This window comes from Hemitrygon akajei, chromosome 10, assembly GCF_048418815.1.
Source record: "Hemitrygon akajei chromosome 10, sHemAka1.3, whole genome shotgun sequence".
Taxonomy (NCBI): domain Eukaryota; kingdom Metazoa; phylum Chordata; class Chondrichthyes; order Myliobatiformes; family Dasyatidae; genus Hemitrygon; species Hemitrygon akajei.
The window spans coordinates 167,057,595-167,082,573 of record NC_133133.1 but is presented as its reverse complement, the minus strand read 5'-3'; the positions used below and the strand labels follow the sequence as shown (position 1 = coordinate 167,082,573).

Below are 24,979 nucleotides of genomic sequence, written 5' to 3'. Positions count from 1 at the left end.
CCAGCTAGAATAAGTTCCTTCAACCACTACCCTCAGTCTTCTATAGATCCCATGCATTTTAATTTTTTGGATGAGCCTTTCATGAGGCACCTTATCAAATGTCTTACTAAAATCCATGTGACAACATCCACAACTCAACCTTCATCAATCACTCTCATCACCTTGTTGAAAAACCCAATAAAGTCACTAAGACATGACTTGCCAGTAAGCACTTGGATAAGTTTAGACAGAGAGTTAACACCAGTATACCAGGAAAAATAAAATCCATCTTCAATACATTGGCCAGCGATGGTTCTGGGTAAGCTGCCACTGGCAGTAAGGTGAGGCCCACTCTTTTAGGATGTACGTCTTGAGGTTTGAAGTCTGTGTGTGCGGGTGATTGGCTGGCTGGGAGGGATGCGAAAGGGGCTTGCTTTGCTGTTGTTGTTGCTGCTTGTGTTGCTCTGTGAAATATTGTGGACGTGCTCTGTTGGCATCGGAGTATGTGACGACACTTGCAAGTTGCCCTAAAATGTGCTCGTATATGCTGATTGTTAATGCAAATGATAGATTGCATTATTTATTTCAATGTATATGCGATAAATAAATCTGAATCTGAACTGAAATCTAGATTTGATAGTCTGAGGACAGTTACAGATACATTAATGATGGTTATGTGATTTATATAACATTGACCAGGGAAGGGGCCCATTTTTTTCCACAAGTACAGCTAATACTGCATTGTGCAATATTACAAGAACAGGTTAATAGTGTTGAACATAATGCAAGTAAATTAAAATCTGAACATTTATCAAATGAGGGTTTTTCAGTGTTTAGCACTGGTCAAGAAATACAATTTCATGGTGCTATTTATTTCTAGTGCTGCACATCACACTGAATGATTCATTTTGCACACTATTTAAACAGTACGTCATATTTTTCATTTAAAGAGTCTAGCACAAAGAACCTAACCCAGCTGCTTTTTTATAAATTAAGAACCTAACCCAAATGACCTCTTTGCAATAATTTCTACTTTTCCTAGGACTTCCTCCCTCTCTCTCAATAGGCCCAGGCTAATACTTACTATTTTCCAACACCCCAGCCCTGATCTCTTGAGCTAGGTCCCAATCTCAGCTCATTATCTCACTCAGGCCCAGCTTCCAAGATTCCATATAACCTACCACAGCACTCCCACCCAAACTATCAGTTTCAGATGCCACTCTCTGGGAGCAGCGGTGGGGGGGGGGGGGGGGGTGTCTCTCTCTCTCTCTCTCTCTTTTCCTAAATCCCTGGGCCACAACTCAATTTGGCTTGTTTGGGCCTTGGGGATTGATAAACTTTGCAGCCACCACTTTCGGCTCACGCTCCAACCATAGATAGGCATCAACACAAACACATTACAATCCTTGATGTGATAAAGTTTGAGGAACATGATTTCATGTTTACTTACCTCATCAAATACAAATTCATTCAAATTAACTTCTTCAAAGTCATCCTCTTCTTCAGTAAGAACAGCAGCTAAAGCACGAGACAGCTTCTTCCGTAGGAGGCAGCCTCGCCAATGTGCCTGAATAAATACACTAAGTAATTAATTTTTATATAAAAATTAAAATGCTAAAAGCTAAATAATGAAGAGGTATTAAGAGCTTCATGTTGGCATGATCCAATAACAGTCTAAAAAGCCCTGATGAGAGAATTTAGAGAGCTAGTCAGAAAGCTGAGAAGCAGGACCTCCAGGTTAGTAATTTCTGGATTGTTACCTGTGTCACGTGGCATTGAAGGTAGAAACAGGATGATTTGGCAGATGATCAGCGTGACTGAGAAGCTCATGCAGAGGGCAGGGCTTCAAGTTCTTGGATCATTGGGATCTCATCTGGGGAAAGTAAGACCTGTACAAGTGACGGGTTGTACCTGAACCTGACGGGGACCAATATTCTCACAGGCAGGTTTGTTTGAGCAGTTGGGGAGGGTTTAAACTAATTTGGCGGGGTGAGGAGGGGTGAAGGGACTAATGATAGAACAAATGATAAAAAAGCAAAGATAGCACACAGTCAGACAGTCAGAAAGGGCAGGCAGATGATTGGACAAAATTGCAGCCAGCAGGGTGTCTATCAGTGCATTAGGGATGAAGAATCAAAAAGGATAGCAAATACAGTACTCAAAGTGTAATATCTCAATGCACGGAGTATAAGAAATAAGATGGATGATCTTGTTGCACTATTACAGATTGTCAGAAATGATAATGTGCCTATCGGTGAATCTTGGATGAAGGATGCTTGTAATTGGGAGCTGAATGCATAAGGTTACATATTGTATCGGATGGATGGGAAAGTAGGCAGAGGGGATTAGTGTGGCTCTACTGGAAAAGAGTGGCATCAACTCAATAGAAAGATGTGACATAGGATCGGAAGATATTGAATCCTTGTGGGTTGATTTAAGAAACTGCAAGAGTAAAAGGACCTTGATGACAGTTATATACAGGCCTCCAAACAGTAGCTGGGATGTGGACCACAGATTACAAGGGAAATAGGAAAGGTATGTCAGAAATGCAATGTTTTGATAGTCATGGGAGACTTTAACATGAAGGTCGATTGGGAAAAATCAGGTTGGCAATGGATCTAAAGAGAGTGAGTTTGTTGAATGCCTACCAGATGGGCTTTTTAGAGCAGTTTGCATTGACCCTACTAGGTGATCAGCTATACTGGTTTGGGTATTATGTAATGAACCGGAGACAATTAGGGAGCTTAAGGTAAAAGAACCTGTGGCAGGCTGTGATCATAATAAGACTGAGTTCAACTTGAAATTTGATATGGAGAAAGTAAAGTTTGATGTAGCAGCATTTTGGTGGAGTAAAGGAAATTACAGTGATATCAAAGAGGAGTTGGCCAAAGTAAATTGGAAGGAGATGCTAGCAGGGATGACAGCAGAGCAGCAATGGCGTGAGTTTATGGGAAAAATGAGGAAGGTGCAGGATAGATGCATTCCAAAAATGAAAAAAATACCCGAATGGCAAAATATTACAGCCATGGCTGACAAGGGAAGTCAAAGCAAATGTAAAAGCAAAAGAGAGGACATACAACAAAGCAAAAATTAGTGGGAAGGTAAAGGATTGGGAAGCTTTTAAAAACTCACTGAGAACAACTAAGAATCATTAGGAGGGAAAAGATTAAATATTAAAACAAGCTAGCAAACAATATCAAGGTGGATAGTAATAGTTTTTCAAGTATGTAAAGAATAGAGAGATGTGAGTGGATATAGGACCGCTAGAAAATGAGGCCAGAAAAATAATAATGGGAGACAAGGAGATGACAAATGAACTAAATGAGTATTTTGCATCAGTCTTCATTGTGGAAGACTCTAGCAGTGTGACAGGGTGTGAGGGAGGAGAAGTGAGTGCAGTTACTATTATAAGGAAGAAGGTGCTCAAAAGGTGAAAGACCTAAAAGTGCACAAGTCACCTGGACCACAGGAACTGCACTCTAGGGTTCTGTAAGAGGTAGCAGTGTAGACTGTGGAGGCATTAGCAATGATCTTTCAAAAATCACTGGACTCTGGCATGGTGCTAAATGACTGGAAAATTGCAAATATCACTCCACTCTTTAAGAAAGGAGGAAGACAGCAGAAAGGAAATTATAGACCAGTTACCTCACCTCAGTGGTTGGGAAGGTATTGGAATCAATTGTTAAGGATGAGGTTATGGTGTACTTGATGACACAGGACAAGATAAGACAATGTCAGCATGGTTTCCTTGAGGGAAAATCTTGCCTGATGAACCTGTTGGAATTCTTTGAGGAGATTACAAGTAGGATAGATGAAGGGGATGCAGTGGTTGTTGTATATTGGACTTTCAGAATGCCTTTGACAAGGTGTCACACATGAGACTGCTTATCAAGTCCCTTATCATAGTATTAGAGAAAAGTTATTGGCATGGTTAGGACATTGGATGTTTGGTAGGAGGTAGCGAGTGGGAATAAAAGATCCTTTTCTGGTTGGCTGCCAGTGAATAGTGGTGTTCTGAAGGGGTTGGAGTTGGGACCACTTCCTTTTATGCTGTGTATCAATGATTTAGATGATGGTATAGATGGCTTTGTTGCCAAGTTTGCAGTTGATATGAAGATTGGTGGAGGGGCAGTTAATATTGAGGAAACAAGTAGGCTGCAGAAGGACTTGGACAGATTAGGAGAATGGGCAAGAAAGTGGCAAATGAAATGCATGGTCATGCACTTTGGTAGAAGAAATAAATGTGCAGACTATTTTTTTAAGTGGGGAGAAAATCCAAAAATCTGAAATGCAGAGGGACTTGGGAGTGCTTGTGCAGAATTCCATAAAAGTTAATTTGCAGGTTGCATCAGTGGTGAGGAAGGCAAGTGCAAAGTTAACATTCATTTCAAGGGGTCTAGAAAACAAGAGCAGGAATGTGATACTGAGGCTTTATAAGGCACTGGTGAGGCCTCACCTTAAATATTGTGAACAGTTCCGGGTTCCTCATCTGAGAAAAGATGTGCTGCTAGTGGAGAGGATCCAAAGGAGGCTCACATGGATGATTCTGGGAATGAAAGGGTTATAATACGAGGAACATTTGATAGCTCTGGGTCTGTACTCACTGTAATTTAGAAGGATGATGGGGGATCTCATTGAAACCTTTCAAATGTTGAAAGGCCTTGTCCGAGTAGATGTGGAAAGGATGTTTCCCATGGTGGGGGAGTCTAGGACTCACTGGAATTTAGAAGATTGAGGGGGAATCTTATTGAAACGTATAAAATTCTAAAGGGATTGGACAGGCTAGATGCAAGAAGATTGTTTCCGATGTTGAGGAAGTCCAGAACGAGGGGTCACAGTTTAAGGGGAAGCCTTTTAGGACCGAGATGAGGAAAACTTCTTCACACAGAGAGTGGTGAATCTGTGGAATTCTCTGCCACAGCAAACAGTTGAGGCCGGTTCATTGGCTATATTTAAGAGGAAGTTAGATATGGCCCTTGTGGCTAAAGGGATCAGTGAGTATGGAGAGAAAGCAGGTACAGGGTTCCGAGTTGAATGATCAGCCATGATCATACTGAATGGCAGTGCAGGCTCGAAGGGCCGAATGGCCTACTCCTGCACCTATTTTCTATGTTTCTATGACAAGAAGTAACAGCCGCAGGATAGAAGGGATTTAGAACAGTTTAAAACAGAGATGTGGAGAAATTTCTTTAGCCGGGGGTGATGAATTTGTTACCACAGGCAGCTATGGAGGCCAGGTCTTTGTGGGTGTATTTAATGCAGAGCTTGACAGGTTCTTGATTGGACACAACATTAAAAGGTAATGGGATGAAGGCCAGGAGTGGGGCTGAGGAGAGGAAAAAGGAATCAACCATGATTGTATGGCAGAGCAGACTCTATGGGCCAAATGGCCCAATTCTACTCCTATATCTTACGGTCTTGTATTATTGGAGCTCTGAATTTCACTTAACCCATATCCTACTAAAAGGGTGAGAACCTGTTTCTCACACTGAGATTTGTGCACAAGCTGGGGAAAATGCTCAAATTACTAGACCAGAAAATAGTAGTCAAAAAACAAAAATCAAATAAACACTAAATATAGAGACAGAAAATACCACACATATTATTTTGTCTTATGGTCTTCAATTAGAAACTGCATTTCTGCAACTCTTTAATTAATTAGTTACATTTTAAATGTTGATGTGAGTATTTGTAACTTGGAGAGGACCTTTTTAAGGAAGTAACTGTAGAAATGAGGGAAGACAAGAGTCCATTTATTTACCCTCAGTTTCTGGCTAGATCTTTCCTTGGGAAATTGCTATGGAGAGGTGAGGATGCCCCATAATGGCTAATGACATAGTTGGACAACTTCACAAGGTTGAATAATTTGCTGACTGCAAAGAAATAGATAAGTTTTCCAAAGCGGAACTGCTAATCAATTACAATTCATTTACCACAGTTTATTCTTAGAATGCTTTTCTAACAAAGTGTATACAGATATTCCCACTGCTCCATATGACCAAGATGACAATGGCAGAAAAAACTGGGAAGGAACCAAAAGTAGTCGGTTCCTTTTGCTACAACAAATTGCCTTTAGTCATTTGGGTGCTGTTGAATTGTCTTCACAATTGACACCATAAAAAACAGCAACAAAATTGTCTTCTTTTGGAGACTAATAACGATGCATTGCTAATCTTACAATGAACACACATCACTTAAAGAATCATTCAGCCCAGCTGCAACACGAGTGAATCTGATGAAGGGTTTCGGCCCGAAATGTCATCACTACCTCCTCCCATAGATGCTGTCTGGCCTGCTGAGTTCCGCCAACATTTTGTGTTTTTATTCAGTCCAGCTGGTCTATTCTGCAGTTTATACACCCTGTCCTTTATGAAGACAAAAGGGACTGCAAATACTGGAATCAGGAATAAAAAACAGAACACCAAAAGAAGTCAGTGGGTCAAGGAGCAACTATGGAGGCAGAAGGGACGTCTACTTTTTAGATCAAGACCCAATATCAGGACCACTGACATTAAATGGGGTGCTACTCCCTCTCATACCCAATTGTGATCCAATCTCCCATCACCCTTGCTGACTCCACCTTGTCACCCATCTTCCTCTGGTCTTGCATCCCATCTCAAGCTCCAATATAACCCCCAGCCTTTTTCCCTCCCAACTCTCCACTCACTATCTTTCTTAACTCCGCTAAAAGACACCTTCCACCCTGCAGGGTCTTCACTATTCCTCGAACCTCCCACCCATCTCCAATGCTGAGCAGCCTGTCCTCAGCAGAGGCCTCAACTTGAACCCCTATGCCAGCACCTCAATAAGTTCTGGAGTAGACATAATATCAATATCCTCTTCCACCATCTTCGCATTGATACCTATTTCTTCAACAAGCCATCTATCCACTGACAACCTTTCTACCTATCTCCAGAACTCCCCTTCCACTTGGACAACCCCTTCTGGCTTTTTAACCTTCTGCTGAACTTTTCATCTCCAATTACAATATGACATTGACTGCCATGACTCTCCACTCAACCCATCCACTCCAACTTTATCCTCTGAACGTGCAGCTCTCATCTCAGTTCAGACAGATCCTTAGTTCATCAAATCCTCATACAAGGAAGTTGACATTGAAATCTGTTACACTGACCTCTTCTTTGCAGAAACTAGATGACAGCTTTCTGGCACTTCCCCTTAACTTCCTCTGGAATATAGTTCCACTAATGCAGACCAGGCTATTGTATCCTGGACCATCAGGAGATCATCCCTCCACAGCTGCAACCTCAAAGAACCTCAAACCCACTTCCATCACTTTCCTAAGAAAAAGAGTCATATTGCAAGATCTCAACACAAAATGTTGATTTAAACCTTTTGCCACCACAGGGTTCTTCCAGTGTTCTGCTTTGTTTTGTGTTCCTTTCCATTATATTTGACTTGGCTCTCTTTCTATTCTGTTTCTCCCAAACATTCACAGTACTTTCCTTTGGAAGCATTAATTTGCCTCAGCTTTTTATAGTGCTGATAAGCTTTATATTGTTTCCCTTTTGAATTTATTAGTAACCACTTTGTATTTATGACTGATAATTTTGGATTTGCCCATAAGTGCAAGAAATTTCCCTACATCTACCCTATGCAACCAGCTCATAATTTAAGAAAGAGAAAGCAGAATCATTTCCCTGTAGTTGAAATATCTCAGTTTGGGTATCAGCCCTGTAAGTATTTTTCTTTTACGTTCTCTGGTGCTTTATGTTCACTTTAAACTACAGGACAAATGTGGTGCACTTTGACCAAGATTAACATAACTTCATTACTTTTGAATTTTATACCCTTAAAAATAAATCTAAGCGCCTTATCAGAATTTGAGAATAATTTTACTGACCTGCATATTATTTTTTGCTTCTGTTTGATTTGGTCTTCTAAGAGCTTCAGTTTCTTATTTTCTGAAATGTAGGCTTTTTTTTCCATCTTTCCCTCCCTCACATTTATGTGTTAAACAATTCGCCATTGAAATGCCCAGTCTCCAGTACTAAAATGTATTCTCATATTAACATATATTTTCTTCAAAATTAGCTATATCCACTGCCGGCAACATTTGTGCATGTTGATGGGGCTATTTGTTTTTTAAAATAGATCAGTAATGTAATCCATTAGTTTAGCTCATGCCATGAAGAGAGATAATAAAGCCAGTAAGGAAGGCTACACAAGTCTGGAAAACTATAGAAGCCAGACATCATTTCATACACTGTATCATGCACTAAGCAGCAAGCCAATTGCTTGTTGCAGAGATATTGTGCTGGTGAGTGAACGTTCCTAGTTAAGTTCATTTCCTGTGTTATTACTGCCGTGAATCAAGTGTCATGACGGTTCCCCATTTCTAAGCTTTCTTCTTCATTTTGCTTCTAAAATTGGTAACTCATGCTGGGGTAAGGTTTTGTAGCCATTTGCAGCTCTTGGTAATCATCTATGTACTCATTCATCATGTATTAGCCTGGACAGAAAATATTAGCAAACCATTACATGATCAAAAAGTATCATAGAAAAAGTAATCTTGTAGCATAAACAGTCTTGATTCAAAGAGTTCAAATCCCAATATGTGGGTCTCTCCCAGCGACTCATCATTGGATATCACGCTGAGGGCTCTAAGCAGCATGACCTCCAATGATGAGTCATTAAGAGAGACCCACATGTTGAGATTTGAGCATGTAAGGAGGAAAATTCCTGGCAGTAATCCAAGTATTACAGGGCTAGAGGTTGCTATAGTAGTTCCTATGAGCTCAGACATAAGCTCAGTTCCTTTTTCACGCTTAGCAAAAGAGAACACAGAAGACCAGAAGCAGGCAGAGAAGCTAAAATGGCTTCTATACTCTGTGTGTTTCTCCATATATCTTATCAATTAGATGGAAAATGCTATAAAAGATAGTGGATTTGGCCCAGTATATCACAGATAAGGCCCTCTCAACCATTGAGCACATCCACATGAAACATCATCATAGAAAAGCAGCATCCGTCATCAAAGTTCCTCACCACCCAGGCAATGTTCTTTTCTCGCTGTTACCATCAGGTAGGAGGTACAAGACCCTTGGTACTTGCAGCACCAGGTTCAAGAACAGTTACTACCCCTCAGCCATCAGGTTCTTGAACAAAAGAGGATAATTACACTCATTCTACTTCTGGCGTTCCCATGTTCAATCTTGTTATTTCATGTTCTCATTACTTAGTGCTATTTATTTGCATTTGTATTTGCACAGTTTTTTGTCTTCTATGTTCTTGGTCTTTCATTGATCCAGTTTACAGTTACTGTTCTATATAATTGCCGAATACCCCTGCAGAAAAAAGAATCTCAGGGTTGTATGTGGCAACATGAATAAACTCTGATAATAAATTTTACTTTGAACTTTGCAGAGAACACAGCTGTGAAGATACTAAAATATCTGAGTACATAAGCATTGGTGATGGAGAAATGAGCACCCAAGAGCTACAGTAGTTGGCAGTAGAATTCAAAAATCATATAGCAATGCTACATACAATATTTACTCATATAAACTTCCAGTGAATATCGTGAAAATTATCATAACTCTTACACTGACAATACTAATTCATTGACTGAATCACATTGGCTCTGTTTCATGGTTCTGACTGGAAATGCAAGAGGCCAACCTTTGGGCTCAGCACATACATAGAAAGATGCAATCATAATGAAGGACAACAGTCTCTTTGCTTCTTTAGAATGTTAAGGAGATTTGGCATGTCATCGAACACTCTAAAAAACTTCTATAGATGTACCATTGAAAGTAATCTGATAGGTTGCATCGTGGTCTGGTGGAGCATTTCAAATGGGCAGGAACATAAGAAGATGCAGAGACATGGACTCAGCTCTAGTACACCTCATCACTAGCACAGTTCTCCCCACCATCGGTAGTATCTTCATAAAGGCTCTGCCTCAAGAAGGCAACATGCATTGTCAAATTCCGCATCATCTTGGCGATGCCATCTTCTCACAGGCACCATGGGGCAGAAGGTACAGAAGCAAGAGGTCCCACATGACAATGTTCAAGAACAGTTGCTTCTCCTCAGTCATTTTATTCTTGACCGACCTGAGCCTTCCTTATTATTACTTCAGCACAACAACATTGTGACTGCTCTGCACAACAAAGGACTTTGTTCTTTTTTGCTCTCATTGCATTTACCTTCTCCTGCTTCAGGGTTTCTGGTAAAGGTTAAACCCTTATAACAACGGAATCTGTGCAGCATGCAACATTGACAAAACTTTGTAAACCTCTGTGGAACAGTGCAGTAAGTTTCCCTAGCATTAACTATGGGCATACACGATTTCATGATCAGGAAATGATAGCCATTGTGAACAACTATGCTCTAGTTTCATAAGAGGAACTTGAAATGCTGCAAATTCAAAACAAAAAAAAAAAATGGGATAAGATTAGGCCTGTAGGCTTGTTAAGCCTGCTCTACTGTTCAAAATAATCATGACTGATCTATGTTGGCCTCAACTCTTCTGTACTAGTTCTCCATAAACCTCAATGACTCAATCTTGCAAGTATTTGTCAATGAACACAATAAATTCTGCAGATGCTGGAAATCTTGAGCAACACCTCTTGGTGATCAATCTCTACCATAAATATATGCTGGAGATATAAATATATCATCTGGCCTCTACCACCAACCAGAATTTCACGAGCTTAAATTCACAGAACATTTAGAAACATAGAAACATGGAAACATAGAAAATAGGTACAGGAGTAGGCCATTCAGCCCTTCGAGCCTGCACCGCCATTCAGTATGATCATGGCTGATCATCCAACTCAGAACCCTGTACCTGCTTTCTCTCCATACCCCCTGATCCCTTTAGCCACAAGGGCCATATCTAACTTCCTCTTAAATATAGCCAATGAACCGGCCTCAACTGTTTCCTGTGGCAGAGAATTCCACAGATTCACCACTCTCTGTGTGAAGAAGTTTTTCCTCATCTTGGTCCTAAAAGGCTTCCCCTTTATCCTTAAACTGTGACCTCTCGTTCTGGACTTCCCCAACATCGGAAACAATCTTCCTGCATCTAGCCTGTCCGATCCCTTTAGAATTTTATACGTTTCAATAAGATCCCCCCTCAATCTTCTAAATTCCAGTGAGTATAAGCCTAGTCGATCCAGTCTTTCTTCATATGAAAGTCCTGCCATCCCAGGAATCAATCTGGTGAACCTTCTCTGTACTCCCTCTATGGCAAGAATGTCTTTCCTCAGATTAGGGGACCAAAACTGCACACAATACTCTAGGTGCGGTCTCACCAAGGCCTTGTACAACTGCAGTAGAACCTCCCTGCTCCTGTACTCAAATCCTTTTGCTATGAATGGCAACATACCATTTGCCTTTTTCACCGCCTGCTGTACCTGCATGCCCACCTTCAATGACTGGTGTACAATGACACCCAGGTCTCGTTGCATCTCCCCTTTTCCTAATCGGCCACCGTTCAGATAATAATCTGTTTTCCTGTTCTTGCAACCAAAGTGGATAACCTCACATTTATCCACATTTAGTTGCATCTGCCATAAATTTGCCCACTCACCTAACCTATCAAGTCACCCTGCATCCTCTTCGCATCCTCCTCACAGCTAACACTGCCGCCCAGCTTCATGTCATCCACAAACTTGGAGATGCTACTTGACAGATAGACCTCAGTATGTGCGGTTGGGAGACTGTAGGTCTGACACGGTGGTCAGCAGCACAGGGGCGCCGCAGGGAACCGTACTCTCTCCGGTCCTGTTCACCCTGTACACATCAGACTTCCAATATAACTCGGAGTCCTGCCATGTGCAGAAGTTCGCTGATGACACGGCCATAGTGGGGTGTGTCAGGAATGGACAGGAGGAGGAGTACAGGAAACTGATACAGGACTTTGTGATATGGTGCAACTCAAACTACCTGCGTCTCAATATCACCAAGACCAAGGAGATGGTGGTGGACTTTAGGAGATCTAGGCCTCATATGGAGCCAGTGATCATTAATGGAGAATGTGTGGAGCAGGTTAAGACCTACAAGTATCTGGGAGTACAGTTAGACGAGAAGCTAGACTGGACTGCCAACACAGATGCCTTGTGCAGGAAGGCACAGAGTCGACTGTACTTCCTAAGAAGGTTGGCGTCATTCAATGTCTGTAGTGAGATGCTGAAGATGTTCTATAGGTCAGTTGTGGAGAGCGCCCTCTTCTTTGTGGTGGCGTGTTGGGGAGGAAGCATTAAGAAGAGGGACGCCTCACGTCTTAATAAGCTGGTAAGGAAGGCGGGCTCTGTCGTGGGCAAAGTACTCGAGAGTTTAACATCGGTAGCTGAGCGAAGGGCACTGAGTAGGCTACGGTCAATTATGGATAACTCTGAACATCCTCTACATAGCACCATCCAGAGACAGAGAAGCAGTTTCAGCGACAGGTTACTATCGATGCAATGCTCCTCAGACAGGATGAAGAGGTCAATACTCCCCAATGCCATTAGGCTTTACAATTCTACTGCCAGGACTTAAGAACTTTTTAAAAGCTATTATTAATGCTTTTTGAGATAGTGATTTAGATGCATATCATATTTTTTTACTGAGTTAAGTATTGTATGTAATTAGTTTTGCTACAACAAGTGTATGGGACATTGGAAAAAAAGTTGAATTTCCCCATGGGGATGAATAAAGTATCTATCTATCTATCTATCTATCTAATTCCCTCGTCTAAATCATTAATATATATTGTAAACAACTGGGGTCCCAGCACTGAGCCTTGCGGTACCCCACTAGTCACTGCCTGCCATTCTGAGAAGGTCCCGTTTACTCCCACTCTTTGCTTCCTGTCTGCCAACCAATTCTCTATCCACATCAATACCATACCCCCAATACCGTGTGCTTTCAGTTTGCACACTAATCTCCTGTGTGGGACCTTGTCAAAAGCCTTTTGAAAATCTAAATATACCACATCCACTGGCTCTCCTCTATCCACTCTACTAGTTACATCTTCAAAAAATTCTATAAGATTCGTCAGACATGATTTTCCTTTCACAAATCCATGCTGACTTTGTCCGATGGTTTCACCTCTTTCCAAATGTGCTGTTATCACATCTTTGATAACCGACTCTAGCATTTTCCCCACCACCGATGTCAGACTAACCGGTCTATAATTCCCCGGTTTTCCTCTCCTTCCTTTTTTAAAAAGTGGGGCTACATTAGCCACCCTCCAACCCTCAGGAACTAATCCAGAATCTAAGGAGTTTTGAAAAATTATCACTAAATGCATCCATTATTTCTTGGGCTACTTCCTTAAGCACTCTGGGATGCAGACCACCTGGCCTTGGGGATTTATCTGCCTTTAATCCCTTCAATTTACCTAACACCACTTCCCTACTAACATGTATTTCCCTCAGTTCCTCCATCTCACTAGACCCTCGGTCCCTTACTATTTCCGGAAGATTATTTATGTCCTCCTTAGTGAAGACAGAACCAAAGTAGTTATTCAATTGGTCTGCCATGTCTTTGTTCCCTATGATCAATTCACCTGTTTCTGACTGTAAAGGACCTACATTTGTCTTGACCAATCTTTTTCTTTTCACATATCTATAAAAGCTTTCAGAGATTCCAGAGATGAAAATTTATGCAGCTAGGTTTTAAATGACTAGGCTCTTAACTGGTAACTATACGCTTTCTTTGTGACTCTGCCATGACCCAGTCAGGTCCCCTTATGATCTTATATGTTTGAGTAAGATCACTCCTCATTCTTCTAATCTCCAAGGAATAAAGATGTGAACTGTCTAGCTTCTCTTGGTAGGGCAACCTCCTCATACCGGGAATTAGCTTAGTAAATCGCTTTTGGACTACTGTCTGAACCTTTGACAAATCTGTAATCCTATGAAATCCTGTCAGGATGATTAACCACAGCAGACTGGAAAATGTAGGATAGGTCATCTATCACCACATAGAATGTTCCAACGACTAGTGTGGCAATGATCCGAACTTCAGAGGAAAGGGATTTCAGAGAATGAGTACGTCTATAGTTTTATCCGTGGAAGGTCAGGGACCTCGTATTACCCCTGACAGAGTGGTAATAAGTAGCTCAGACTTCAGATGCATTTCTCCCCCAACAGATGATGATATGAGTATGGTCACCTATGTACCATTGTGAAGTGGGATCTAAGGGTTTCTTTTCTCTTCTTCTAAAATTCTCAGTCATCTTTCAATAACTTATGACAGCATTAAGGTCCTGTGCGGAATAGGCCCTTCCAGCCCTTCAAGCTACACCACCCATCAATCCCCCGATTTAATCCTAGTTTAATCAGAAGGCAATATACAATGACCGATTAACCTACCAACCAGTAGGTCTTTGGGAGGAAACCGGAGCACCCGGAGGGAACCCACGTGGTCATAGGGAGAACATACAAACTACTTACAGGCAGCGGCGGAAGTTGAACCTGGGTCACCTGTACTATAAAGCATTGTGCTAACTACTACTCTACTGTACCACTCCATCAAAAGGGCAGTGCATGCAACACAAGCAGGACATGTTAATATTTTGGGAGAAAACTCTGCATTAGTAATTGAATTAGAGATCAATAGAATTACCGTACATGTGTATTCCCTCATATAATAAAACAAAATTAAGTGATTAATAAAGAGATGAAAAATCACTCTAAATTTGTGAAAGGCAAATTACTCCATTTAAACAATACATTTTTCCAAGAAAATGAAGATTACTGTTAAAGCAACATACACAAAATGCTGGAGGAACTCAGCAGGCCAGGCAGCATCTATGGAAAAAAGTACAGTCGATGTAGATGCTGCTTGGCCTACTGAGTTCCTCCAGCATTTTGTGTGTGTTGCTCGGATTTCCAGCATCTGCAGATTTTCTCATTTGTTATTAGTGAAGCAATCAGTTTGATGCTAAGAACAGACGCAATACTGGATTATAAAAGATCAAGATTTATCTTTATCATACTCTACCATCCTGGCAGATGCCTGATATAATAATAATGGTGTTAACTACTCTGTAGTAGCCACAGACAATGTCACAAGCAAAACCCATGCCAGAGGCCTGAAGTCATATACAGGATTCCTCCTAAGCATTTGTCACACAAGTTCATATAGAACGCACATCACTTGTTTCGTTTTCCTAAATTAATGAAGCACAAAAAAATATACTTATAGCAAAGAATGGAATGATTTTCTCTCACCTGGATGATAATGATTGCTCTATTTCTACTCTCATCACTGTCATCAAATAACTTCCATTTCTCAGGTAGCTTGCCAGCACTATACTGGAAGGCAACTTTCTTTCTGTTGCAGTAATCTATCCATGCAGTCTGAATCAGTGAAGCTGCATTATGAAGTACCGAGTACTTATAAATATCTCTCCGAATGATATATCCCCGCCAGTGGGATTGCAAGACAATAGCAGCATAGCTGACAAAACAAAAGAAATATTGTAATTAGGAGAAAAATACAATTAATTAAAAATCAAATACCACTAATTTTTATTCAACCACTACCTTATAAAATGATTCTTAATTTGTTTTGAGAAGATGCAGGCCAAATACGGAAAAACTCTTACTTTCTCACAATGGTCAGTTATTAAAAGAAACAATGAACAAAGTTGATTTTCTTCCTACATCTTGTCTTCTTGGATAGTTTTTTGTTCCACCTGCAGTATTACCTTCAGATCTATTTGAGGCTTACTCTTCTGCACCAACACAGCATCATCTGAAGGTACTATCAATGTAGCCTCACAACTCACAACTATAACTACCCTTTCTCATCTTCCTGGACACCTCTACTCCACAAGCTGTCAATATGTTTACCTAATGATCAGTGATGGATAAATCCCAAAGTTAAACAAAAAAAAATCCGACTTCAGCCTCCAAGAAAAACTCTTTGGTTCCTTAAAAAAAAACTGAAAACTTGAAGATCATTATTCAACCATTGCCTTCCTTTCTATTCCCAACCTGATCATATTGTTCCTTATTCATTCTATCACCTACGTTAATCTTTATAACACTATCTTTAATACTGGTTATAAAGTGTTTATCCTTTATGTATGTTTTTGTCTGTTGCAACTCAATTATTCAAATTCATTTTTCTGATTGACCTCCTGCTTTCCAACCTTGGTAAATCAGTTCAGCCTCTTCCAGTGTATGGCATCCAAGAATGAAGACAAGTTAGACTATGACTTTGTCAAATGGTGCAAGCTGAATCATCTGCAGCTTACTATCAGTAAGACAAAAGAGATGTGATAAACTTTAGGAAGACTAAGATTGCACTGCTCCCTGTTACTATTGATGATGAAGATGTGGATGTGGTGAGGATCTACAAGTACCTGGGGGTGCACCTGGATTACATACTTGAGTGGAACACCAACACAAAGAATGTGTACAGAAAGGGGCAGGGTCACCTCTGCTTCCTGAGGAGACTGAGGTCCTTTGAGGTACGCAGGCCTCTCCTTCATAAGTTCTACCAGTCCGTTGTCGCCAGTACAATCTTCTATGTGGTGGTGTGCTGGGGCAACGGCATCAACACGGCTGATGCCAACAGGCTCAATAGACTGATTAGAAAGGCTGGCTGTGTTATAGGAGTCAAAATGGGCACACTGCAGGCTGTGGTAGAACAAAAGACCCTATGGAAAATCATGACGATTCTGGAAAATGTTTTTCCACCCTCTGCATGCCACCTTGGCTGAATGGAGGAACACTTTTAGTAATGGACTAAGACTACTGTGCTGCTCCAAAGAGCATTATACGAGGTCATTCTGACCCTCGGCCATTAGGCTCTATAATGAGTCAACCTAAAGCCAGGGATGTGATGACCCCATTCTGTTAAGACTATTTGAGGTAACTTATTTTTTATTCTTTCTTCTCTTCTAAATGTATATTTGTAGAACCGTGCACTTGTAATGCTACTGTGACACTGTAACTTCCTTTGGAATCAATGAATTATCTATCAATCTACCTATCTATGACAAGGAGTCTGATCCACATTTTCCACTATGGATCTGTAATGAGTGGAGAAAGTTGATGGAAGATGTTGTTCTGTAGATGCTTATATTTCTATAGACTTCAGTGAAAGAACCATCAATGATTTGAATCTTGAACCATAGCCTCCAAGTGTGCATATACACACCCAATGTTTGTGTATCATGACTCAGTGATTGAGGCTCAAGTGCTCTAACTTCTGGAATGGATTATTGGAAAATGAACATATTCCAATTAATCCTGTAGATTAGCTCCATTGTAGCAAGAAGATTGCTGGAAGTCAGATGCAATACCACAAAAAGAAAGATTAAGAAGAGGGGTGAAATTGTAACACAACCTTATTTAACCCCACTCTGCACTTGGATGGGTCTCTTGTGGATACATTGGTTGGGCTTGTAGGTCATCATGCAGTTGTAGAATGGAGACACAATCCTAATGGTGGCCAGATTTTAAAGGATTCTCTGCAGACTCTCTCAGTTGACATAGTCAAAGAGTTTTTCTGGATTGAGGAAGGCCACGTACAACAATTGATGCTGCTCTTTTCAATTTTCTTAGATGCTGCTCTTTTCAATTTTCACAGTAGTGAAAAATCCATTGTAGTTCTGTCTTGATAGAAGCCACACAGTAATTCAAATATAAGCTCTTCAGCTGCCGAGAAGAGGCAGCTAAGGAGAATGATTGCCATTACATTCCCCTTCTTACTATATTCAAGTTTATCTGCTTTCCTAAAGGAGATAAATATGAATATGATGATTATACTGCCTCTGTAGTTCCTTGGTATGTTCAACTTCTCCTGGTTGAGGGAGATAGGGCTCTAAATATGTGTTTGAAGATACTACCACCAAGTCTTTGAATTTATTTTCAGCATATCCCCAAAACAATGACAGCAAGAGAAAAAAATTACTCCAAGGAAATCAATATTAAAGGTCTTAGGAACATTGAGACTGCATTCTTCAGACGGATTCACATTTATGGGCTGATAAATACCAACTAAAAGAAGTCACAGACTATCCATTGGGCCTGCACTGCCCTGAAGTCTAGTACATTTTACATTTGTGAAGAAACCTTCAGCTCTTCCAACAAAAAAATAAATAAAGTCAAGAAATTCAGCAGCTTATTAATCATAAATATGAAATATTCTTGAACTGGAAGTCAATCCCAAGGATATTAGAAACCTCTGTAAGCGTTTGAAAGTGGAGGTCCAGCAAGATCGAGAAACAGAACATGGGTGTACTGATCACAGGATACCAGTTGCATCTCTTCCACAATTCAATGAGATCATGACTGAACCAACCTTGGCTTGCGTACTTGTCTCCTGCTCTTTCTACGTTGCATTTGACGACAAGATTGTAAAATATTTAATACTTTGTAAATGTCTAAATGCTCCTTATTACAATTTTACACAGGTCTTTTTTGAACCAAACAATCATTTGGCATTTCTAACTATGGACCAATTATAATTGGAAAAAGCTGTTCTGAAAGGAAAAAGGACACAATTTGTCAAAAAGGATAAAAGTGTATTTACATAAATCTAATGAGGTGAATGCCTTATTGATGTCAAGACCACGTGAAAAGAAAATCTGATGGAAATTGCTGGCAATGAACGAAATGGTCACCTAAAATCATAATCCAGAACTGTGCAAGGTGCATATGCATGAGCTATTTAACAAAATTAAAGCTGAAATTTTGTTGAGAAAGTAAGGTGTTCTGCCTACAAAAGTATTGTATATTTATTTTTTGCACAGAACCAATCTTGGAACATTGGCTTTTTTCTGTTCAGTACTGCAACTATATAAATTGTGGCTCTGGCTGACCTACCTTATTTCTACCAAGTTAAACTGGAAAACTAATAGAAGGCATCAAAGGTACTAATTCAGAAGCAATAAAGGACAAACATGTTGAAAGTAAAGAATTTCAGTGAGCAGAAACAATCAAGATATCCCCTTTTCTGCAAATAATGTAAAATCATTGTAAAAATACCTGTTTTGACATTAAACAGCCATCTCCAGAAAGCAGCAGCCCCAGATGCTATGCAAGCCACAGAGGATTATAATTACAGGAGCACAAATTTATTAGTACTGTAATTGTCAATTCTGGTGTTTGCTGTTGATTGATTAGTAGAAAGTTCTTATATGGATTCTGCAATGTTCAAAATTTCTAAACTATGACCAAAATTAAAATAAATAATTGACAAACATATTAATAAATCTACTTGCATTATTACTTTTTAATGTAATCCTCTGAGATTTGTTGTTCATGTCTCCCCTTCAAACTCGCATCATTCTGTGATTCAGATGCCATTCTGTTGGATTTAGGTTGTATCTGACCTTTCCTCATTCTGAATTCTTGCAAAGAAAAAGAAGTTTGTTTCAGATTTGCAAAGAGTCTGGGATCATGGTCCTGGGAATCATGAGAAGCTGTGTGTAAATAATCATTTTGATTTCTCTTTCCATAAATGTGAGTAATAGGAGTCAGAACTTCGTCACAATCCATTACGTGGTCAGTGTTTTGGCTATTTACTTTTATACAATTGATAGTCAGATTCTTGTGTTGCTTTCCAAAACAAAATTCGTCATCAACAGGACTATTAGGGTGCTTCTTCTCTTCAGCAGTACATAATTCTCCATACTCATGAGCATATCTACATTCTTCAGCCAGATGCATCAGTTCTTCACAGTGATGCAAGTATGCATCTGCAATCTCCAACGAATTTGATCTGCTGTTAAAAACAAAAACACACATAAATAATAATTTAAGACCATAAGATATATGAGCAAAGTAAGGCCACTCGGCCCATCAAGTCTGTTCTGCCATTCCACCGTGGCTGATTTATTATCCCGTTCAACCCCATTCTCCTGCCTTCTCCCCGTAACCTCTGATACCCTGACCACCTAAGAAACTAACAAATTGTACTTTAAATGTACTTAATGACTTGGCGTCCACAGCTGTCTGTGGTAATGAATTCCACAGATTTTACCACCCTCTGGCTAAAGGAATTCCTTCTCACCTCTACTCTAAATGTACATCCCTCTGTTCTGAGGCTGTGCCCTTTCATCCTAGTCTCACCATCCTCCCCACCTTAACTCTGTCTAGGTCTTACAATATGCAACAAATTTCAATGAGATCCCCCCACACTGCGAATACAGGCCCGGAGCCATCAAACACTCCTCATATGTTCACCCTTTCATTCCCAGAATCATTCTCGTCAACCTCCTCTGGATCCTCTCCAATGCCAGCGCTTCTTTTTTTAGATAAGTGACCTAAAACTGGTCACATTGTTGCCAAGACCAGACAGCCCGATTTACAAGAGAAGTTGGCCAGGCTAGGTCTTTGTACCTTGATTATAGGAGAATGAGGGGTAGCCTTACGGAAATGTTTGCAATTATCAGAGGAATAGATACGGTAGTTAGTAATAGTCTTTTCTCCCGGGTAGGGAAAACCAAAACTAGGGGGCATAGATATAGGGTGAAAAGGAAAAGATTTGAAAGGGGCCCAAGGGCCAATTTCTTCATGCAGAGCATGGTGACTATATGGAATGTGTTGCATATGGAAGTGGTTGAGGCAGATACAATGTTATCAATGCTTGAAAAGCTACACAGAAGGACTGGGCTTAGAGCGATATGGGTCAAATGCAAAATATTGGAACCAGTGGAGTGGGCACCATGGTTGATATGGACTCGTTGTGTCATAGGTTATCAGTGCCTTTTACACTTCAATATAAAGAATTTTGTTAAATTTCTCACCAGGGCATTTCTACACTCATCCCCTCATGGGAGAATCTAATAGTCTGTATGTTGCCGAGAACGGTGCCATCCATTTAACTGCCTTTGTAAAACACTGTCAAGCTCACAAATCAAGTAATTTTCTTCTTTCTTCTCTTGTAATCTCAACAAATCCATCTTGTCCTTAAAAGCTACCACTTCCTCCCTAGATTCATTCCCATTAAAATGGATTATTACTCTAGCTCCGTTCCAGATGTTGTGATAAGAGGTCTACTCCCTTCTTGTACCATTTCCCTTGCAAAAGAGCTGCCATTACCTCCTGCTCAATAAACTCACTCTCAAGTATGATGTTCTGATAAATAATAATCTTCAATTTCTTTTCCTTGTGTAGTATATACCCAAATTCATGGGTACCTATCCCACATAATAATTAATTCTCAGAAATTGCATTTCCACAGCAGAAAATCAACATCCTCCAAGACCATGATCACAGATAGTATGTTTTTGTCCCTTAAAATTTTTCTGTGCAATGGTCCGCAGCAGCCTCCTGTTCAGGAATTCTCCCCATAAACGTTTCTTTTCCTTCCATATTCCCTCTGCATTTTTACTTGATCAGGATTTTGTTAAATCCTTCTAATATAAGACCTACGACTTACATGTATGATTTAGTACAGCTCCAATGCCATATTCAAGTTTGCTAATGTCACCACTGAATCAAAGGTGGTGATGAATCAGTATACAGGATGGAGAATGAAAATTTGGCTGAGTAGTGTTATAACAACAACTTCTCACTCAATGTCAGCAAAACCAAGGAACTGATTGTAGACTTCAGGAGAGGGAAACTAGAGGTCCAGGAGCCAGTAATCAATGGAGGATCAGAAGTGGAGAATGATAGCAACTTTAAATTTCTGGGTGCAACTATTTCAGAGGATTTGTCGAACCAGCACGCAAGTGCAATTGCAAATAAGCATGGCAGCACCTCTACTTCCTTAGGCGTCGGCAAACTAAATTACATCTAAAACTTTTACAAACTTCTGTAGATGTGTATTGGAAGGTATAATGACTGGCTGCATCATGGTCTGGTATGGAAAAAACCATGCCTTTGAATGGAAAATCCTACAACTCAGCTCAGTACAACACAGGTAAAGCCTTCCCAACCACTGAGCCTATCTACGTGAACTGCCATTGTAGGAAAGCAGCATCCATCATCAGATATCCTCACCACCCAGGACATGCTGTCTTCTAACTGCTGCCATCAGAAGAGCTCAGGATTTGCACCAATAGGTTGAAGACAGTTACTACCCCACAACCATCAGGCTCTTGAATAAAAGCAGGTACCTACACTCACTTGCCCCATCCATTGAGATGTTTCCACAACCAATGACCTTACTTTTAGACTCTTTATCTCAATATTTCATGTTCACATTATTTATTGCTATTTATTTATATTTATATCTGCACAGTTAGTTGTCTTTTGCACTCTGGTTACTCTTTCATTGATCCTGTTATAGTTACTGCTCCATAGATTTGCTGAGTATGCTCACAGGAAAATGAATCTCAGGGTTGTATATAGTGACATATATGTTCTCTGATAATAATATTTTCTTTGTACTTTGATATCCTCTTTTGACATTGTCGCCATTTTGCCTGATTATGATTCAGCAGGGTATTCTAGAAAAGTTGATACTTTAAAAGCTCTAAAATACATGCAAGTTGATATAAATATGCCAATAATTCTTATTAATTTGCTTGTGGTCGATGATATAAGACAATTGAAAGATGGTGCAGAAATGCCAGTGCACCAACAAGGCAGCTTTACTACATATTGAGTTTCATTAAACCTATACTGGAACCAACCTCAGTGGAAATCTCAAGCCAAGTGTTGATATATTAAAACTGGAAAATGCTTAAACTAAATTGTCCTGTTTCCTGTTTTGTGCAATTCTTTAATCAAACCAACATATGTGTCAAAAAACTATGCGTTTGCAAGAGGCACAGCCTCAAGTTACAGTCAAAAAGGACAAAATACGAAAAGGGAGACTTACTCCAATTCAGTTTTGTGTCTCCTGTGTAATAATTCAATTTCTTGAAGCTGGGTCTGACATAGAGCTAGGAAACTCCCTGCTGAAGGTTTGCTAAGCCTCTCTGCAGAAGCATCATCAATGGAAGTAACTCTCCCACCATCCACCACCTGCAAGTTTGGCAGTATTTTTAGGATTGAACATCTGTAAGAAACAATTCAAAAAGCTTACATTAAGATTGCTGGTGCATTTTAATATTGAATAATTCTAATGGGAAATGGTTATCTTCAACCTAAATCTAGCATTTTTTGTATATGATCCCAAGTAAATGTTCAGAATTAAGTATCAGATATCATCTTTAGATAAAAGTGCTACACAAAAATGCATTTTATAACATTATTTTATAACATTATTGGTGAAAATATAAAAATCCTTAAAAATTATATAATGTGTTACTTCAGGGTTTAAAAATATAATCAAGCAAAATGTAACCTTTCAAAGTTGCTCCCTTGAGAAAAGTAGAAAAAATATGATCTTAAGCCAGAAACCAACGCATCATAGATCACCAGTGAGATTAAAAGTGAGAGAAGGAACATAACTTGTCACACTCCTCTGTGAATGCTAAATTATGTGTTGCTGGGGAATAAGGCAGAGTATACTCTTGTTTCTGCCATAATATGTCATCTTTCTGTTTCATATTAAAAGTTCAGGAAGAATTATCTGAAAGAAAAATAGGGTAACATAGAATATTACAGTGAATTTAAACATCAATGTAAACGACCTGTCAACATGTTCATCAATACACTTTATGAGAAAACGGCTCAAATTTCTCACAAAGTTTAAAATGGCGTATTTGATTGATACTGTGAATAGAACATACTTTTGCTGTTCATGAGAGAGAATGGTCATTCATCTACAAAAATTAAATCTCCTTTTTCAGTCCACTGTTCCATTTTTCTCCTTATACTTCTGATAAATATCCTGAAACCCTCATTTAAATAAAGTGTTTTTTTCCTTGTTTATACTGCAGGGTAATTTTAACAGCTTATTTTACTGTATTTGATACAAGTACTTACAACAAAAAAGTGTAAAAAGGAGATTCCAAATTTCCAAACAGATGATTGTTGATGTTGAGACAACTTTAGATTTATAACAAAATTCAATGAGACATTCTGAAATTTCATAGGTTTCATCACACTATCTGGTGCAAAGTAGTAGGGCCATTGATATTAGAGAAGAAATAGCTATTGGAGGAAGAGCAACTGTTAGGATTTCTTATTGAAAAACATTAAATTTAAGTTGGTTTACATGTTCTTCAGTTGTTCAATTCCACTTTATTATTGTTTATTTTATTTAACCATAAAGTGGTATGATAATGCATTGTTTCTGAATGTCAGTGAATGTTTACAACTATGCAGGCTTTACTTAGCTTTTAAGTTAACTTTGGAGAAAGGCCTATCAGTATCATTCAGAAAGGTCCTGGGCAACACCCATCATTTGCTAAGAGACGAGCACCAGGTGAGATGATTCAGTGGAATCAGCAAGTGCTTCAATCAGTAGAAGATCGGAATAACTATGGGACATTCTTCTTTAAACAGGTCCTGTAGATATAGGCATTCTGACACAGGATGGTAATCTAACACCTTTGTTAGAGGCTGTTTAGAGCTGGTAAGTCTGTTAGTGTCAGTCTGCTATAGATTTTACTTCATACTTTAAGAATTATGTGGGAGTTTAAAACATTATGCCATGTTAAAAAAATTGTAGCTTTATTTACAATGCTGTGCTTCCACTGGAATTCTTTAAAAAATACATTTGCTGTCATCAGCCCTGTTTGCTTCAGCTCTGGTGTTGCTTTGAAGTTTAATGACACTGTCAGATCCATTCCAACTCTCCATAAATTTTTTTTCAATTGCTTCTGCTTCCTCCAGCTCTGGTCAAGGTACCAATAAATTTTATGTCGGCCAGGCTTCCTCTAGCCCCGGATTGGCTGTGTTCACTTATGTTAATGACAGCAGTAGCTGTTGTCACTCAAGTCACTCTCCTGATCTCAAGCTTCATGGCAACTTCAGTATAATTCACCGGTACCAAACTTAAAACTAAAACCTGCTGGCCAGTTCTCTCCAGCTTTGATTTAAATTTCCATGGCACTGTAAACTCTGCATAGGTTCTCATGATAAAAATGTTTGCCCATTCCTATTCCTACAGAACACCACTGGCTTCACTTCCATCATCTGCCACATAACACACAGTAATAAAAATAAATAAAATAATATTT

General features: G+C 39.6%; 1 protein-coding gene across 2 annotated transcripts in view; it reads right to left on the bottom strand.

Annotated features, from left to right (window-relative positions):
• lrriq1 (leucine-rich repeats and IQ motif containing 1) overlaps nucleotides 1-24,979 on the bottom strand; it is a 165,969-nt gene that overhangs the window by 66,949 nt on the left and 74,041 nt on the right. For both annotated transcript variants that reach the window (XM_073059634.1, XM_073059635.1), the window contains exons 15-18: nucleotides 22,729-22,908; nucleotides 19,186-19,680; nucleotides 15,171-15,399; nucleotides 1,430-1,546 (exon numbers count right to left, since the gene is read on the bottom strand). In XM_073059634.1, the coding sequence (XP_072915735.1) occupies nucleotides 1,430-1,546; nucleotides 15,171-15,399; nucleotides 19,186-19,680; nucleotides 22,729-22,908 (1,021 nt within the window). The remainder of the gene's footprint in view (nucleotides 1-1,429; nucleotides 1,547-15,170; nucleotides 15,400-19,185; nucleotides 19,681-22,728; nucleotides 22,909-24,979) is intronic.